Source organism: Gopherus evgoodei, chromosome 2 (assembly GCF_007399415.2).
Source record: "Gopherus evgoodei ecotype Sinaloan lineage chromosome 2, rGopEvg1_v1.p, whole genome shotgun sequence".
NCBI classification, from domain to species: Eukaryota; Metazoa; Chordata; order Testudines; family Testudinidae; genus Gopherus; species Gopherus evgoodei.
The window spans coordinates 275,798,857-275,819,353 of record NC_044323.1 but is presented as its reverse complement, the minus strand read 5'-3'; the positions used below and the strand labels follow the sequence as shown (position 1 = coordinate 275,819,353).

The window sequence follows — 20,497 nt, the reverse complement described above, 5'->3', positions numbered from 1 at the left end:
ATTCTTACTCCCCCATGTCAGCACATAATCAAAATCATACTCTAGTCTTAAAATCAAGGGAGGTGGGCACTTAGCACCTTGAAGGATCAGACCTATTGTCCGATATTTAAACAGAAGGTTCTGCTTAAAGAATCAGTATGTTGCCTTCCAAACTATTATAAGACAGTAGAAACTGTTCATCTGAGCTTTTTTATTAAAATAATTTTATTTATGCATAACAAAATTAGCTCAGTTAAATCAGCATAATTCAAAGGTTCATAGACACAGCAAGGCTTATTAGGAGAAACAGGATTTGCCCATCAGTATAATACAGAGTTAAGTACACAGTAAAATAAAAACTAGCAGCATCAGAGGAATACATTAAAAATGCCAAGCAAGCATGTACCATACTGGGTTAGGGCCTTTTAAAGATGATGCAGAATGTCCTCAACTCCCATTGTGGTCAGTGGATACTGAGGGTGTCTAGCATCTGGCAGCATCACTTCCTTATCCTGTTAATGACTAACTAGCGCAAACTCCATCTATTTCTTTGTCATATTAAAATGACAAAGGTAAAATACACCATGGGAAGGCCCCAGTCCAGCAGAGCACCTAAGCACACATTTAATTTTAACAGGCCTGCTCACACACTTAAAGTTAGCTTGTTAATGTTTACAACATACTTAGAATGTGAAAGCCACAAGAAACACTAAATCTTGTTGTCATCATGTTCATGGAGTTTAATCCCTTTTAAACGCAAAATGTTTGCTATTTGGCAGTTTGATTTATCTTCATTTTTTAAAATGACTTCAGTGCTTGCCAGATGGACAGCCCCGGAGAACCAATGTCCTCTGTAGAGCCACAGAGCAGGCCAAGCACCAGCAGTGACAATGCAAGCTTTTCCCACACTGTCTTGTTAATGTGCTTCATATCCTCACACAGAAGGATCAACTTACCTTGAAGAGAGGAGAGCACATTTCAGGCTCTTTGCCCATTCAATCTCAACAGTGTGGCAACACTGCATCCAGATGATTCATTTGTATAACTATGTTAAAGCATCCAAAAACATGCTAGGTGCTTTCCTGAAACACAAGAATAGCTAGTCCCTTAACCAGAGAGTTTACATTCTAATTCTTACTTCTACGGCTTTAGAAAGGTGGAATGAATTATCTGCAAGGTCAGATCTACTACATGTCTGTCTAACTAACTATCAGCCCATGGGGATTTTTATGGCTGTTAATTATTTATATTCATGGATTAAAGGCAAGAAGGGAACATTAGACCATTCTAGTCTGACCTCCTCCTGTATGAAAATGTATAAAATGTTCTGTGTTTTGGACTGGGACTTCAGTGGGGCCAGGATTTTACCCCTTGTTTTTTAAATCCCCCATGATTTGTTCCAGCCTGCATCTTCTCTTTGTTTCTTTTCTCATTCTCTCTGTTCATCTGGCAGATAGAGCAAATCCTCTTCTCAATACAAAGTTCCCATACTTATGCAAGAGCCCTTTCTCTCTAGTGGACAGTCTTTCCTGCATCTCTCTCCATCACTAACTCTCCATCAGTTTTCAAACCACATCTGAAAATAGATTTTTTTTCTCCTTTTCCTATATCTCCTCATTCCTCTCTCCCGCTTTGGTTATTTACATGAGGGCAATATCTTGAGATTTTGGAGCATAATACAATTATTTTAGATATTTAAAAATGTGTATATGACAACAAAGGAGAGAATTTCACCTTTGATCTGCATGAACAAACTATCTTTAAAAATCATGTACATCAATATAAAATCATGAAAAAACATTAAAATCATCAGTTACAACATTATGCAAAGAACACACAGGGCGTAATTCCTAGTTCTCATGTTTATGGATAAAATTTCTCTCTCAATATTTGGTCATTTGATATAATATTAATTAATATTTACTATCTATAACACAGTTTTTGTGCAATATCAAAGAATGTATTTTCACATTTAATAACGGACACAGAATCAAACTTTAAAATAATTAATAAAGTTCTGTCAGTTCCTTAATGATAATGCACATCGTAGTTGCTTCTGAATAAGCAGCCAAAGAAGTAGAGTGTTAAAATATTTTGAGTCAGTTTCATTTTCCTGAAATGAATGGTTATGTCTATCTTTATAATTGGCAGAATGTGTTTCAGGTTCATTAACTGTGAAGTCAAGTTTTTATTTTTAACTGCAGTACTTGTGTATGATTAGTTACAAGGAGAGATGTAATTGTCTAAGATCCTACAACAATCTTACGACTGATTGCACCAGGCAAAGTGTAAATGAAAAGAACCAAGAAGATGATCAGAATAATCAGAATCAGCGCAATGATGATGTACTTCTTGTAATTTCTCCAGATGAGGTGATACAAACACTTGAAAGGATTTACAAACCAGGAGAAGGAAGTGTCTGGACGGCTGAAGGGAAGAAAAGAGAAAAAAGATTAGTAAGGCAAGATCTAGACATTTCCAAAAGATATTACATTACAAAACTCATGCTGTGTAAAAAATATCACTTACAAAAGGACCTTTTAACACCTTGGAATCACTAAAATTTCTTAATACTCAGAGCACTTCTGAAAGTGCTAAAAGTGCCTTTGGATCACTCAACAGTCCATCATGAATGGTGCAGAGAAAGTGAATAGGAGGATGCATTATTTACCTCTTGACATAACACAAGAACCAGGAGTCACCCAATGAAATTAACAGGCAGAAGGTTTTTCTTCACATAACACACAGACAACCTGTGGAACTTGTTGCCAGGGGATGGTGTAAAGGCCAAAAGTATAACAGGGTTTAAAAAGGAATTAGATAAGTTCATGGAGGACAGGTCTGTCAATGGCTATTAGCTAAAATGGTCAGGGACACAAGCCCATGCTCTGGGTGTCCTTAGACCTCTGACTGCCAGGAGTTGGGATGGACAACAGGGAATGAATCATTCAATTATTGCCCTGTTCTGTTTATTCCCTCTAAAGCATCTGGCACTGGTCTCTGTGGGAAGATGGAATACTGGGGTTGACGGATCATTGGTCTGACCCAGTATGTCCATTCTTCTGTTTTTAACCTCCACATCTCTTAACACACACCCCACGTGCCACTGTGAAGAATGAACTGTATATTTTGCATTTCATAGCTATGCAAATTAAGACAAATCTTAGGGGGTCCTAATTTACATATTAACCTACAACAAGCTTTAAATGTGAAGTTTAGAGGTCCTGTGCTTCTTGGGCCTGGCCCAAAGCCCAGTGGAAAGACTCCCATTGATATCAATAGCTTTAGGATGAGAATCCTAGTGAGCAGCCACTACAAATAATTTGCTTTCCTGGTTATAGTCACATTGCTAAACTTTTCAAACACATATGGCACATATAGGTCAGTCCTGGCAGAGTGCTGGGAAGCCGCAGAATGGAATCCACTCACATACAGTTTTAAAATCTGGATCTGGACCAAACATTATTTGGGAATCTCTGGCCACCAAACCCCGAAGGCCAGATTGTGGTTGTTTTTTGCCAAGGTGCACAGAGGTGGGAAAGGTACAAGGATCCTTTCCACTATGGAGGGGGCAACCAGAGCTGCAATCCAAAATTCTTCTGAGTGCAGGGATGCTTCTTCCTGCCCCACCACTAGAGCACACTTATCAAAAAAGGAAGGATCATGGCCCTGATCCTCTTCATGCTGGCCAGCAAAGCTGATTGACTGCAGAGAAAAGTGCAAGTCATACGCAACCAAGAGACAGTGTAGCAGCCATCTCCCCACTGCATGCCGGGGATCTGTGAAAGACATTGTGCCTCTCTAATTTTAAAGGCCTTACATCCGGAATGAACTGTGCCGGTGTCTGTCAGTTGTGTATAATGGGACTATTCAGAGAGCAAAATATTATTTGGCATAATTTGAGGTAACAGAATATGTTCTTTTGAGATATTGCTTATTGATTCTATACCAAGTATACCCCAAGGTTGTGGAGATGTTACAATAGGGGAAATACAATTGAAATGCTATATTGTAATGAGTGTTGTCTGCATATTTTTTCATAAAGCTGTTGAAGTCTTGTAAGTAATCTCATAGTCACCCACAAATGCCATCCTGCTAGAAGATCAGAAAATCTGGAAGCTCAGTTGAACATCTTTTTGAGGGAGAGAGTGAAATTCTGCACTGGTTAAAATTACCACTTGGAATAAGATTTTAAAAATCTTTTGTAGTAGGGAATCTCATTTCACATTCCTTGTCTTTCCACAGCTCATCGCTGTAACAGAATTAACTGCATAAACCTAAACTGATTACATGAATGTTTTTCTGATACAAAAACCTCAACTGGATATTTTTCCAGTGTGGTGGAATTTGGTTAGATAAAATGTTCATTCTGGACCTTTTGCTTTGTGAAAGGACTTTAAAAAACCTTACACCGTCTTATGTTGAAAAATAGGTAGCTTCATTCTTTGGCTGTGAAATTCAATAAGTGAATATAGATGTGATAAGATTGCACCATTCCCATATGGCCAGATTTCCAAAGTCAACTGCTCACAGTCATTGGCATGTGTCTAATTTATGCATACAAGTACCAGACAGACACACACAAATCAGATTTGTGGATTCCTTCATGTGTAGACGAAGAATCTAATATTGAGAAGCAACCCCCCCAAGATGTGTAGGTTATCAATGACAGGTATCGATTAACATAACAATTGGGAAGCACTGGCAAATATTAATTATTTAAGCCTAACAATATTCCTCTCAGATACTCTAGGTAAATATCATTACTCCACATTTTTATATCTGGGATTTTATATCTGAGATTCTGCTGGAGTTACATAAAAAGACAGTACCAGAGATAGAAACAGACACAAGGAGCACTCCTGCTAAATTCCTTGCTCTAATCACTATAGCAGCTTCCTTATCCCACTTAGTGAATATGTTCCTACTCACTTGGGTTTCTCCAGAGGCTCAGGTTCCTTCCGAGCTTTCCCTACTGGACTCTTCTCAGCTTCCTCTGCAGTGACTAAATGGAATTCAGCTTCCACTTTGCCCTACATCAGAGAGAAAATTTTGATTAATGTCTGTTCAAATATTTAATCCAGATTTATTAAACAATAACCATCCATTAACCAGTTAGCACCCAGGAGACATTCACAAAAATAGATATGCCTAGTTTTAGATTAGTTAACTGAATAATAAATAACTATATTCATTAATACTATGCTAGTTACATTCAAGAATTGACAACCACAAACCCTGAGAAGCAATTCTTAATTTACCTTCCTTTTTATTATGAAGAGCCTATAACAATGTAGTTTGATAAGGGTCACCCCCCGCCCAAATGTTAATACTGATAAAAATCATGTCTACTGAACCGTCTCATGCAGGGCTGCCCAGAGGATTCCGGGGACCTGGGGCAAAGCAGGGGAGTGGACATAAAAAAAGGCACCATCCACTGCGGTGCTTGTACTCACCGGGCAGCGCTCTGAGTCTGCAGTGGCGGCTGGTCCTTCACTCGCTCCATGTCTTCGGCAGCACTGAAGGACCCGCCACCGAAATGCCACTGAAGACCTGGAGCGAGTGAAGGGCCCGCCACCGAAGTGCCATCGAAGACCCAGAGCGAGTGAAGGGCCTGCCGCCGAAGACCCAGACCGCTGCCGGGTGAGTAGCCAGGGAAGAGATTCTCAGCCAGGGCTTACAGGGCCCTTGTGGGGTCCGGGGCCTGGGGCAAATTGCCCCACTTGCCCCCGCTCTCTGGGCAGCCCTGTTCTCATGAAGTTATGTTACTTGAATTATTAATGTTCTTTTTAATAACAGCCACAGCTCCAGTCATGTAAAGTTAGGTTGTCCTACATGGAAGTTACAATATATAATATTACTGATCATCTGATCTCTGTGAGATTAGTACTTTTCTGTCTCTTTGTAGGGTGCCTATCATCAGAGTATCTGTACGTGAGAGAGGCACTTCTAGTAATCTTAGATTGCTCATCTTAGTCATTAGTGATTTGCTTACAGTGAGCTCCCCAGCTTTGATGAAAGGCCACCATCCTCTGACACGCTTTTGCTGAAATATGGATATCTTGTTTTCTTTACTTGTTGCTTTTACCATGCCTATGTCACAACTCTTGGCAGACTTGGCTGCTCGAGGAAATTCATTCAGTTTCATTTCAAGGGAGCCTGGAGAAAAATATACCATCTCTTACTTAGACATTTCAGATGTAAACACAATCAAAGAACAACCAAGTAATTCATGCATAGCCCAGCTTGGACACAACAGTAAACTACTCTGAGATCATATTTGTAGCTAAATATCATCTGCATTTATGGCCCCCATGTCTGTAGTATCTGAGTGCCTAATGGTTTGCTTTGCTACTAAACACATGGCTCTTATTTAAATACACCTAGTGAGTTGCTATCCAAACTGTTACTCAGCAAACACCCCAATACCTCTTCCAAGGATCTGAGCAGTAGTTCTCAAAGATACTGGCAAAGCAACAGTGTGAACTCTGAAGGATCCATGAAGGCTTTTGAAAAATATCATCAGAAGTTGGACAGATCAATCTGCCATAATAAATGAGGATTTTTAACTCCCTTATGAAGACAGGCAAAGAAAGGTGATGTAGAACATTTGTTATTGATTTGTCTAGGTTTTATTTTTGTTTCTATCTGTGTATGTTATAAAATGGAGCAGTGAACAGGAAGACAGCAAACTTGAGTTTCTTACGGAGTTCGCAGAGAGAGCAGGATAACAACACCCTGTCAGGATCCAGCAAGACTGGGCAAGATTTTCAAAAGTGATTAGTCATCTGGGGTGCATCAGTTTTTTGGGTGCCTGACTTGAGACACTTTAAAAGGCCCTGATTCTGTGAAGTAAGGGTCTCAGCACATTGTGAAAATTAGGCTTGTTTTAGTGTCACAAGTTGGACATTCAGAAATGGAGGCACCTGAAATCAGGTTTCTGAAAACTGTGGCCACCATGGCTAGAGAAAGCTGTCCTAATGCATAAGTTTGAGGTGGAAAGCCAAGCAGTCTAACGCAGATGGTGTGCAATACTCATGCAGTTCAGGGCATCTCAATACCAGAAAGATGTTAACACATCAAAAGGAATTCATGGAAGAAAAATAAAAATGATTAAGGAAGTGAAGAAAATAATTTACAAGGGGGAGATTAAAAGGACTAAATGTGCATGGTCCTCCCATCTTCCCAGCTGGATGCAGGACTGATGGGGATGATCCACTTCCCATTGACTCATGGAGCTAGAAAGCTTCCAAAACACCCTTTACTTTCTCCATCCCTCCTTTTTTTCTGCCCAGTTCAGTCCCTTTCATGTGTATCATGTCACATTTAAATTGAAAGCGCTTCATGGCAGGAGGTGAAATCCTATCCCTAGTGAAGTGAATGAGAGTTTTGTGATGGATTTCAATGGGGCTAGGATTTCACCTCAGGTCTTTATTTATTTGAGGTACCACATTTTAGACACACACACAAAAAAGAGCAATAATACAAGAAGAATGCCTTGCTACCTTTAGAACACAGTGCAACATAGACCAGCTTGCACTAGCCCTTCGTAAGCATCATTTCTCTCACACACATCCACCAAACCAAAACCCCATGAATCTACAACCTAATCTCCTGAGGCTGGAGCAGAACCACAGAATCATGGAAGTGTAGGACTGGAAGGGACCTCAACATGTCATGTAGTTCAGTTCCCTGTAGTCAAGGCAGGACTATGTAATAACGAGACCATTCCTGAAAGGTGTTTGTCTAACCTCTTCTTTAAAACCTCCAAAGATGGAGATATCACAATCTCCTTAGGCAATTTATTCCAGTGCTTTCACCCTGACAGATAGGAAGGTTTTCCTAAAGTTCAACCTAAACCTCCCTTACTGCAATTTTCACCCTCCTCTTTGTAACAGTCTTTTCACAGAATCATAGAATTGTAAGGCGGTAGGGAACCTTGAGAGGTCATCTAGTCCATTCCCCTGCATTCATGGTAGGATTAAGTATTATCTAGACCATCCCTGACACGTGTTTTATGTACTTCAAAACTGTTATCATAGCCTCCCTCAGTCTTCTCTTCTCCAAACTAAATAAATCGAATTTTTTCAATCTTCCCTCATAGGTCATATTTTCTAGACCTTAATCATTTTTGTTGCTCTCCTCTGGACTTTCTCGTATTTGTCCGCCTCTTTCTTGAAATATGGCACCCAGAACTGAACACAATACTCCAGCTGAGACCTTATCAGTGCAGAGTAGAATGGAAGAATGATTTCTCATGTCTTGCTTACAACACTCCTGCTAATACAACCCTGAATGATGTTCAGTTGTTTTTTTTTTGCAACAGTGTTACACTGTTGACTTATATTTAGCTTGTTCACAAGATCCCTTTTGGCAATATTCTTTCCTAGGCAGTCATTTCCTGTTTTATGTGTGTGTGATTTATTGTTGCTTCCTGAATGAACTACTTTGCATTTGTCCTTTTTGAATTTTATCCTATTTACTTCAGACCATTTCTCCAGTTTGTCCAGATCATTTTGAATTTTAATCCTATCCTCCAAAGCACTTGCAACCCCTCCCAGCTTGGAATCATCCACAAACTTTATAAGTGTACTTTCCATGCCATTATCTAAAACACTGGTGATGACATTGAACAGAACTCGACCCAGAACTGATCCCTGCGGGACCCCATTCATTATGTCCTTCCAGCTTGCTTGTGAACCACTGATAACTACTCTCTGGGAACAGTTTTCAACCAGTTGTGCACCCACCTTATAATAGCTTTATCTTCGCTACATTTCCCTAGTTTGTTTATGAGAAGGTCATGCCAGACAGTATCAAAAGCCTTACTAAAGTCAAGATATACCACATCTATTGCTTCCCCCCATTCCCAAAGCTTGTTACCCTGTCAAAGAAAACTATTAGGTTGGTTTGGCATTATTTGCTATTGACAAATCCATTTTGACTGTTACTTATCACCTTATTATCATCTAGGTGTTTGTAAATTAATTGCTTGGTTATTTGCTCCATTATTTTTCCAGGTACTGAAGTTAAGCTGCCTGGCCTGTAATTTCCCGGGCTGTCCTTATTCCCTTTTTTAATAGATTGGCACTATACTGACACCATGCAAAAGTTTGAAGCTCCTGTATTAGATGGCTACCTACTACAGTAACTAGAACAATATAAATATGTAGATGAGACAGAGATATATAGATAAGTAAGACAGAGGAGGGAGAAAAAGTATATTTGTCTAAATGATATTTATAGGGCAAAGGAGAGAGGAATACAATATTTGAAGCATAGAGAGGAATTGTTTTGGGTGGTTTAAGGAGTAATGGAATGAACTGGAGTAAAAGATACTTTGGGAAGAATATCAGGGATTTCCTAACAGCCACCTGTGTTAGTTTGGAATAATCTTTGAATGGGTGTAGTGGAAACTCAGCCACCACAGCAATTTTATTCTCAACTGTACAAAGCACTTGAGTACATACTCCTGGCAAATAAGATTAAAATCCTGCATTGTCAGGGAGATACTGATTGGCCTAAATATACACTTTTCATGGACTATTTCTAGACTTTGGTACATATTAAGTAATGCCTGACGTTATAGAAAAATGCGACCATCATTTAAACATGGGGGCGGAGTGAGACAACTTTTAAACAGCCTCCAAAACTATGCCACTCAGACCCATCCATTTGTGTAGCCAAAACCATATATGTGTTAGGCATTCTAGCCGTTACGTGGATTCATGGAAGGCAACTGATAATTGTTCCTTAGATATCTCCTTCAACACTTTTTTACAACATAAAGATCTATGAAGATTTTAGCTGAAGTTCAGTTGGCTTCACTGTTTGCTTACCCAAGAAATCATCAGAAGAAAGTCTTTCAAAGTCCCAAACCTGGAGTACCAGCACTGCTGGCATTTTGCGTTCTGTCTTTTCCAAGGAAAATATGCTTTCTTTCTTACTGACCACCATTTGTTTCTCAGCTGGGAGGTAGTGGAATGGAAACACAAAGCGCCAGTTGAAGTTCCCTTCTCCAGTCAAGGAGTTGTAATGCACATCTGTCTCCTGTTTGTCATCTTCCAGTCCCTTTAACCACCTATAGCATGCACACAGGTGAATACAGTAAGGTTAATAGGGTATTCAAATTCAATTACAATAATTTTTAGTTATCAATCCTTTCTTTCATAATCAATGTTAGCAAAGGAACTGGAAGGCTTAGGTGGTGGCTAATATCTAAAGCACCATTCAAATGTGGCTCGGGCTTCCAGTGACTGAAAATCACTATCAAAAGTTTAGAGGGATAATGTGAGTTCTGTTTAGGAGAGACTTGCACAATTCTAATTTCCCATTCACCACTGGCTAATCATTAAAAATATTTTTATGGGCAGGCAAACTAACATGAGTGTTTTCATTATCAATCACCATGATAAAAGGTATACGAGTAGATTTTGTGCCTTAGCTGGTAGATTTCCTGACAGTCTCAGATGCTGATTTAGGTACTTGATGTTAGAACCAAAATTATTTGTATCTGCAAGTGCTCTAGAGAGAAGGATGTCAGGTGTAAGCCTGGCTGACTCATTTCACCAAATTTTTTTCTGGTTTGTTCTCGGTTTTTTTGATGTATCATAAACAATGTATCACGTGCAAAGGAATATTACAAAAATCCATATTGTGTTTCTCTAAAAATACATATATTTTGGAGGTTCCCATTCATTTATGAATGTTTCTACGTAGTTTTTAGTTCTGCAGATGATTGGCTATAATTTCTAATCAATATTTAAAAATTTGCACAACATCCAAAAAAGTTAACCAGTACTCATGAGTGACAATATTATAAAAAGGTGATTCAAAAATAGGGACAGTCTCAAAGATGGCATTAAGGACATAAGAGCGGTCATACTGGGTCAGACCAATGGTCCGTCTAGCCTGGTATCCTGTCTTCCAACAGTAGCAATGCCAACTGCTTCAGAAGGAATGAACAGAACAAGGCAATGTTTGAGTGATCCATGCCCCATCCAGCCCTGCTTCCGGCAGTAGAGGTTGGAACACCCAGAGCATGGGGTTGCATCCCTGACCATCTTGACTAATAACCATTGATAGACCTATCCTCCATGATCTTATCAAGTTATTTTTGAACCAAGTTATAGCTTTGGCGTTCACAATATCTCCTGGCAATAAGTTCTACAGGTTGACTGTGTGTTGTTTTAAATCTGCTGCCTATTAATTTCATTGGGTGACACCTGGTTCTTATGTTATGTAAAGGAGTATATAACACTTCCCTATTCACTTTCTTTATTATATATTGTCTTATTATCTATCCCTTTACTAATGGTTCCTAACATTCTGTTAGCTGCTGCACTCTGAGTGGATGTTTTCTGAGAACCATCTACAATGACTCCAAGATCTCTTTCTTGAGTGGAACAGCTAATTTAGGCCCCACCATTTTGTCTGTACAATTGAAATGATGTTTTCCAATGTGCATTACTTTGCATTATCAATACTGAATTTCATCTGCCATTTTGTTGCCCAGTCACTCAGTTTTGTGAGTCCCTTTGTAACTCTTCACAGTCTGCTTTGGACTTAACCATCCTGAGTAATTTTGTAATTTTGCAGCAGTGTAATAGCAACAGGAAAGATAAGCTATAAAATGCTAATGAAAAATTCTTCACACACACTCTTCCCTGCCATTCACTCACACACATACTCCAGTCAACAAATATCTGGTTAGAATGGATTTCCCACAGGAATCTCCTATGATATTTCTCAATTTTTTTATTACTAACTTCACTAAGCTGTTTATAATTTCTCTCAACTCATTATGTAACACTACTCTGTATCCCTAAAAGCTAGGGGTGCTGGAACAATTTTTATAGTGGGGGTTCTGAGACCCTTCGAAGCAAAATGTAAACCCTGTATATGATGAAAACCACTTAAAGCCCCGGGGTGCGGCAGCACCCCCAGTACTCCCTAGTTCCAGCAACTATGCTATAAGCCCTTCAGGTTTAAAATGCTGTAGGCATTAAAGTTTTGGACTTTATTCTCTACTCACACCAAGTGAATGGCGCTACTCCTGATTTTACTCTGTGTGAGTAGTGAATTAGGCTTAATGAGTCTATATTTAAAGGTGAAAGAGGACTAACTAGTTTCCAGAATGGCTGGCTATTTTTGGCACACAGTCACAACAAATTATCAAGATCCCAGAAATGTCTCACAAGGATAACAGCCTTGTTAATATAACCCCATATGATCTGTGACTCTGGTCTTTGATGGATAGCTTGAATCAGATATTAATTGTCCTCTCAAGGAATAAATGAAGAGATGCAAAAAGTGATATCCAGATGAACGCACCCTTTTACATAGATGTCACTTGATTTTTGTCCTGTGAAGATATTCTCATCCTCTAAAATTACATCTTCTGTATTCCAGATGATTACTCTCAATTCATAACTGAAAAAGAAAGAAACCAGCATTTTGTATATTTCAATTCACGGTAGCAAAAGGCCTTCCAGTTAATTTGTCTTCATCCTTCCTGAGTACACATAGGGCCTGAGTCTAATCAGACATTGGTCTGAATCAGTAGCAATTTCCATAACATAAAGTGTGTTATGTTGATGTAAAACTAGTTTGAAGAATTGGATCAGAATCAGACTCCTTGTGTCTATTGGAGTCTCTTGTGATATAATAGGATTAGGGGCTCTTCTCTTAGCTCATGGGAATGCAAAGTGACAGTAGGTGTTGCCAGCAGCCTCAGAACAGGGGAAAATTCCTTGCTGGTTGTTTGCCTATGTTATTTTTTAATTCTGATCACAAAAATACTGCAATGAAACAGGCCTAGACTGGACTGAGCGACATCATCTGAGCATCCACAAAATACTGAGTAACTTGCCAATGAGGGCAAAACCCATTTAGGCAGACAGGGTGGGGGGGGTCTCCTTTTCAGAAATTTTGTTGTTGACAGTACATGATATTGAATGTAATCTAGTACATGAAAAAGGAGGGAAAATGCTGTTGCAAAACACCTTTAGGGAGCATGGATAAAGGTAACCTCCAGGAGAGACATTTTATAGCAGCATCCAGGAATGGGAATGGACTCCACTGTGCTCTTTTCACTTTGAATGCACATGTATGCTTGTAGGTGTTTGAAGCCTTAGCAACATGCATATCTACCTGCTTGTCTTGCACCATTTTTGTGTACCTTTCTTCAGGCGAATTGGCGAACAGCATCTTCCAAAGCCAAGGTCTCTTGCAGAAATCTAAACCCTCTGATGATTAACATTTCAACAACGTTTGTCTATGTTTCTCTAGAGTGCTGCATGGCAGCAACATTTTGTTTTTGCAAATATTATTAGGTGCAAATCTTTCTTGTCTGAAAAATTCACAGCTGATAAATAGCCTCACAGAAAATCCTTGTATAAAGAAATCACTTGTTAGACAGTCTCCTTTCTGGTCAAATTATGGACTTTCCTTAATTCGGCACAGACAGGAGCAAAGTGTTATTTTTTATAGCATCGTCCTTTTTTGAACATAAATAATGCACACATTGCGTCTGGGTTACAGACATGAAGATTACCTGACAAAGCCCTTATTAAAATTAAGGTGCATTTGGGATGAACCATGAATTCTCATAGTAATTTGTCATTTATTATCTATCAGACACTAACCACTAGATTGACTCATTTAGTGCAATGTCAGAGTAGGATATATATCTGCCTGAAATTACTGAGACACTTACTATTCCAAACAAATCTCTCTCTGCAGCCTCCTTTTGTGTTTCATGACCTCATTCTTGCCCGAAGTAGTGAAAATCCCTCAGGTACAATAATATGAGAGGGAAGATCTTGACCAACGGTCAAGTACTTTATGTATGTGAGAGAGCTAAAGTGACAGAGACTAAATTATAACTTTGGAGTTAGAGTTCAGTGGTGAGATAACTTTAAGACTCACTGCAGCTGCCCCTTGCACTCTAGTCTTTTTACCATTGTTGAATGAATCACATGAAGTCTTTAAATCAAGATTGGATGCTTTTATAAAAGATATGCTAGAGCTCAAACAGAAGTTATGGGTTGATGCAGAAATTACCGGTAAGGTTCTAAGTCTTGTGTGTAACACCGACAGACCCCAGTCGTTGGTGGGCAGGATCAAACCTGTGACCTCTGGAGCTTAGTCTATGAGCCTCTATTGTACGTGCTAAAAACCCTTAGCTATGGCTGTAGCAGACTCATTAATCTCTAAGTGGGTCTTGGTGCCACTAGAAGGGACAGAACTCCACACCGAGCAGGTATGCGAGTTACATACTTCCCTAGCTGAGGAAGTGCATCCTGAGCTTCAAAGACTTCCCAGTTGAAATCCCAGACAAGCCCCCAGTTGTAACACCAACAGGCCCCAGTCATCGGTTTGTGGGATTGACCTGGGATCTCAGGAACTTAGTGTATGAGCTGTGACTGCATGAGCTAAAAGCCACATGGCCCCTAGCTAAGGCTGTAGCAGACTCATTAATCTCTAAGTGGTCTTGGTGCCACAAGAGCAGACAAAACACCACACTCAAGAGGTGTGGGGGTTATATGTATTATGAAGGAGCTCAGACTAGATGATCATAATGGTCCTTTCTGGCTTTAAAATCTATGAATCTATGGCATTGTTTCTCAGTTTAAATAATATTTTGCAACTACATTTCTTACCAGACATTGGGTCTTATTTAGATAGCCTCACAGTGCAGACCTACTGGGGTGTGAACTGCAGCATGCGCTTAAGTGTTGTGCATACAGACTCTGCTAGCATGAACCGAAAGGTCCCTAGTTTGCATTAACGCAGTCCTGTTTGAATTGAGACTATGTTAACACCAATGAGATCCTTTTTAGTTTACGCTTGCAGGGTGTGCATGCGGCAGTTACAGCACACTTCAGTGTGGGGGTAAACTCACACCCCGATCTTCCACACTGTGGGATCATGTAGACAAGCCCTTTTGAAAGATTCAGTATTTGCAGGATGATGCCAGTACATTGACAGCACAACAGAAATGCACCCTGAATTACCCTTTGGGTTTCCTTGGTGAAATATCAACAGGTGGTCCTGGCAGAGGCATATCTTTAGGAAACATGTCCACCCACATCTGCACACGACCCTTTAAGAAAAGAAATAAGCAATATTGTTACCCATCTTTAGTGAGAATTTTAAATAGCACTAAAATTTAGGGCTAAGTTCAAAAGGCTTCATGAGCAAATTTTCTTCTAGAAATACCAACCAGGTCATTACAGCGTTTGTGGCTGCTCTGCGTATTTTTCATATACAGAATCTATATCAGTGGTATGTGATCACATCAACATTTCAGCCAGTGGTCCCAGAGCAGCGCCTACCTATATTTTAGGATTTTGTGGTTGGTTCTTTGGACTTCCCCTCCCTACACTAAAGTTATTCATCTGTGTTGGGGCCTGGTGCATCACTGCTGTCTGCCTCTCATCCTGCACGGTGTGCTGTAACCTGCAATAGAAGACGGTTGCTCCAAACCCCAGTCTTGTGATTGTCCTGTAACTCATATGGACAGTTCATAAACCTCCCTGCTGATACTGCTTCACTTCTATTTCTATTTATTTTATTACATGTGTTTATACAGAGCCAGATGTTTATCTGAGAGCTAAACCAGAACCATGTTTCTATTTCTATAGCCAAACTCAAACTTGATGCTGCTGTAGGATGTTCAGAAGTTTAACATTTTCACTTGCTTTGCATTCTTGGGTTCCTAGCAGCACAGGACATGGTGAAATGCCTTTTTGTAACTGTTGTTCTTTGAGATGTATTGTTCATGTCCATTCCAATCAGATGCACGTGTGTTGCATGCACAGTCATTGGAAAGTTCTTCCTTTAGCAGCTCCAGTTGGGTCAGCTGTGGAGCCCCCTGGAGTGGTGCCTTCATGGTGCTCACTATATGACCCTGCTGACCCGACCTGCCTTCAGTTACTTCTTGTCAGCTACTCCGACAGAGGGGAAGGAGGGTGGGTATTGGAATGGACGCAAACAACACATTTCGAAGAACAACATTTATGAGAAGGTGAGTAACCTTTTTTTCTTTAAGTGCTTGTTCATGTCGATTCCAATCAGATGACTTCCAAGCTCTCCTCCGAAGGTGGGGTCCGAGTTAAGGAATCTCTGATTGGAGAACCGCTCTGACAAATGCTGCATCATCTCTGGCATGCTGGGTGACAATACTGTGAGTGGTAAACGTATGCACTGATGACCAGGTTGCAGCTCTGCAGATCTCTTGAATGGAGATCTGGGCCAGGAAAGCAGCTGATGAGGCTTGCACCCTTGTGGAGTGTGCTGTAATATCCAGGGCTGGTACCTTAGCCAGCTCATAGCATGTGCAGATGTAGTCCGTGATCCAGGAAGAAATACATTAGGAAGAGACCAGGAGCCCTTTCATCTGGTCTGCTACTGCCATGAATAGTTGGTTTGATTTCATGAAAGGCTTAGTGTGCTCGATGTAGAATGCTAGTGCATGCTGGACATTCAGTCAGTGAAGCCTCTGCTCTCGTGCACCAGTATGAGGCTTTCTTCATCGTAGGGTGGAAAGACCTGCAGATTTTGCACCTGTCTGTTTGGTGCTCTTCCCCCAGACATACATTGTGGGGGTCGCCCGTTGGCATGGGCTTCCCGCAGGTCCTGCGAGGTTTAAACCCTTGGCCCTGAGGCATGCTCGGGAGCTGAGGGGAGGTAAGGGATGGGGAGGACCCTGCACACTAACCTGAACACTATATCCACTATGTATACCAACTAAGGGAAGCCCTTGCTAGGCAAGTGAACGCAGTTCCAATGGCCATCACGGGCAGAAAGAAGGAACTGAAGGTGGGGTTGGGTTGGCAGGGTCATATATTGAGTGCCATGAAGGCACCACTCCAGGGGGCTCGAGAGCTGACTCAACAGAAGCTGCTAAGTGAAAACGTTTCTGATGACCATGGACATGGCACATGCACACGTGATTGGAATCAACATGAAAAAGCACTCAAAGAAGAAGACAGGTGTTTCTCATGGTATTTTCAACTCAGGCCAGAAGTGGTACCAATTGAAATCTTTCAAGAAAGCCTTTTCTTATGTGACTTCCAGCCCAATTTTGGAAACTCAGGAGGGTTGGATAATTATTTGGATCCTTAACTGAACTGAACTCAGATTCTGAGTTGTTCTCAGTTTGGCCATCACAAATAAGAACATCCTGTAACAAATCAGTGATTATCTAGAATTTTCATCACTATCATTGTGCTACACATTATCAGAACTGCACAATAATGAGGGCAGACTCTAAGCCCTCAAAGCTGAAAGACAAAGAAGAATCACCATTAGCTGTTCACACTATAACAATAATACTTATCCAGACACATCTGTTGAGAAATTCTGATTCCTCTCCATAGATGGTCTGGACAGGAATCAGAACATATACTGAATAGTTAAATATATTTTCCCAATGAAATATATGCATATATATTAGGACTGCCAAGCAATTAAAAAAATTAATTTGTGATTAATTGCATTGTTAAATAATAATAGAATACTATTTATTTAAATATTTTTTGATGTTTTCTACATTTTCAAATATATTGATTTCAATTACAACACAGAATAAAAAGTGTACAGTGCTTACTTTATATTTATTTTTGATTACAAGTATTTGCACTGTAAAAAAACAAAAGAAATAGCATTTGTCAATTTACCCAATACAAGTACTGTAGTGCAATTTCTTTATTTGGGAAACAAAGTGAAACAAAGACAGAGCCTACAAGTCCCCTCAGTCCTACTTCTTGTTCAGCCAATTGCTCAGACAAACAAGTTTGTTTACATTTGCAGGAGATAATGCTGCCCGCTTCTTGTTTACAATGTCACCTGAAAGCGAGAACAGGCATTGTCATGGCATTGTTATAGCCAGTGTCGCAAGATATTTACATGCCAGGCACTAAAGATTCATATGTCCCTTCATGCTTCAACCACCATTCCAGAGGACATGCATCCATGCTGATGACAGGTTCTGCTTGATAACAATCCAAAGCAGTGCGGATCGACACATGTTCATTTTCATTATCTGAGTCAGATGCCACCAGCAGAAGGTTGATTTTCTTTTTTGGTGGTTTGGGTACTGTAGTTTCCGCATCAGAGTGTTGCTCTTTGAAGACTTCTGAAAGCATGCTCCACACCTTGTCCCTCTCAGATTTTGGAAGGCACTTCAAATTCTTAAACCTTGGGTCGAGTGATGTAGCTATCTTTAGAAATCTCACATTGGTACCTTTTTGGTGTTTTGTCAGATTTGCAGAGAAAGTGTTCTTAAAATGAACAACATATACTGGGTCATCATCCAAGACTACTATAACACAAAATATATGGCAGAATGTGGGTAAAACAGACATACAATTTACCCCAAGGAGTTCAGTCACAAATTTAATTAACACATTATTTTTTTAACAAGTGTCATTGGCATGGAAGCATGTCCTCTGGAACTGTGGCCAAAGCATGAAGGGGCATACAAATGTTTAAAATATCTGGCATGTGAATACCTTGCAATGCCAGTTACAAAAGTGCCACGCAAATGCCTGTTCTCACTTTCTGGTGACACTGTAAATAAGAAAAGGACAGCATTTTCTCCTGTAAAAGTAAACAAACTTGTTTGTCCTAGCAATTGGCTGAACAAGAAGTAGGACTGAGTGGACTTGTAGGCTCTAAAGTTTTACATTGTTTTGTTTGACTGCAGTTATGTAACAAAAAAAATCAACTGTTGTAAGTTGCACTTTCATGACAAAGACATTGCACTTCCGTACTTGAACGAGGTGAATTGAAAAATACTATTTTTTGTTTATTATTTTTACAGTGCAAATATTTGTAATAAAACATAATATACACTTTGATTTCAATTACAACACAGAATACAATATATATGAAAATGTAGAAAAACATCCACAATATTTAACAAATTTCAATTGGTATTCTATTGTTTAACAATGTGATTAAAACTGTGATTAATTGTGATTATTTTTTTTAATTTAGATGAATTTTTTTAATCGTGTGAGTTAACTATGATTAATCCACAGCCCTATATTATATATATTCATTTTAGCAGATGCTGAAATTCCATTAGTTTCAATGTGTCTTCATGAAGTCAGTATGACTTAAACATGTGCTTAAATATTTTACTGCAACCAAATTCCTAAGTAGTTATTTTCAAATATGAGCAAAAGGACTCTTGATTAGATTTCCTAAAAACAAAATTGTATGGTGAAGTTAACGCTGAGACCACCCCTACAAGAACTTTGCAGATAGCAGGAGAGGGAAAGCAACAGTCATTAAAATGCAATGAAATGCAGATTTAACATTAAATTTACAAGAAACCCCCAAATCTTTGCATTTAAATCAAACCACTCTTGCTGAGGTGCCTAAATATGAATTTAGGTGCCTCACTGTACATATGTACATTTGACAATTTTGAACTTTGCACTTATTATTTTGTGCAAACTATAATGGAAACGGGAGCACTTGTGAGATCTCCCTTTTAGCTCTGATAGTAACAGAAACAACAGTGGTAGGAGAAATGGAAAACCTCTCCCATGTTTCATGCTTTCACTGTAGGCTTATCTACCTGTTCCATGCCTGGTTTATCCTTGTGATAGAGAGGCCGGGTCTCAATGTGTTCTGGAACCAGCTTACATCCAACCCCTGGGATTTCATCCCAGGATCGTAAAACCTTTAGGGCAAGTTGTTCATAGGATTCAACTGGCTCTTCTATAGGAAAGAGTAATAAAAAAAGAACAACCAGAGCAGAATTAGCAGATTAAGCCTCTGAGTAATATGGCCTGTCAGTTGTGAAAGACACGTGTTAAAAATCTGCTCGAGTTTAGAGCAGCATTTAATGCATCCCAAGGAAGAACAGAGATGCAATAAAACACATTTATTCCTTTAGATAAGAGCACCCACAGGAGTAACAGAAAGTTTAGTGCTGAGAAGGAACCTAATTACAAAATACCATGAATTGTGACAAAATTAAACGCGCCTATTTTAGTGCTGTATCTAACAGTAGGATGGTAAAGATTTGCTAGCTTGGTTTCTTCTTCTTCTAAATAATTATGTCTTTTTCTTTAAAAAATTGCAGCCAATCAAAGAACAAGGGATTTGGCATTTCCTCGAGCTGCCAGGAAGTGTCAGTAAATAGGTGCTAGGGATTGTACATTAGTCTTATTTTTGCCTTGTGATGGCAGCAAGGAAGACCCCCTTGAGTGCCAAATTCACATGCTGCGTGAAGGGAGCAGAAAGATGCCAAAGGTATCCACGGATAAAATTATGCCTTGTCTTGGGCAGTGTTGTGCTAAGCAGGGGAAAGGGAGGACTAACTTGCAGTACCCCAGTGACACAGTGCTTCTGAAAAGCTTAACGGCTCCACTGGCACTGCGGCAGGAATGCTGGGAAGCAACTATTGCAACCACTTCTCCTAGTACACACGTGTTGGTAGACAGAGAGTCAGGTCTAGTCCTGCTCTGCCCAGGCCCCTTGGGAGTCGTTTGTTTGT

At 39.7% G+C, this 20,497-nt stretch overlaps 1 protein-coding gene across 1 annotated transcript in view; it reads right to left on the bottom strand.

Moving 5' to 3' along the window:
• Positions 1–221: 221 nt before the first annotated feature.
• FER1L6 (fer-1 like family member 6) overlaps positions 222–20,497 on the bottom strand; it is a 119,787-nt gene continuing 99,511 nt past the window's right edge. Inside the window, exons 35-41 of the mRNA XM_030553793.1 lie at positions 19,574–19,716; positions 14,997–15,085; positions 12,313–12,411; positions 9,819–10,060; positions 5,975–6,138; positions 4,912–5,012; positions 222–2,406 (exon numbers count right to left, since the gene is read on the bottom strand). Coding sequence (XP_030409653.1) covers positions 2,223–2,406; positions 4,912–5,012; positions 5,975–6,138; positions 9,819–10,060; positions 12,313–12,411; positions 14,997–15,085; positions 19,574–19,716 — 1,022 coding nt within the window. The 3' untranslated portion in view covers positions 222–2,222. The remainder of the gene's footprint in view (positions 2,407–4,911; positions 5,013–5,974; positions 6,139–9,818; positions 10,061–12,312; positions 12,412–14,996; positions 15,086–19,573; positions 19,717–20,497) is intronic.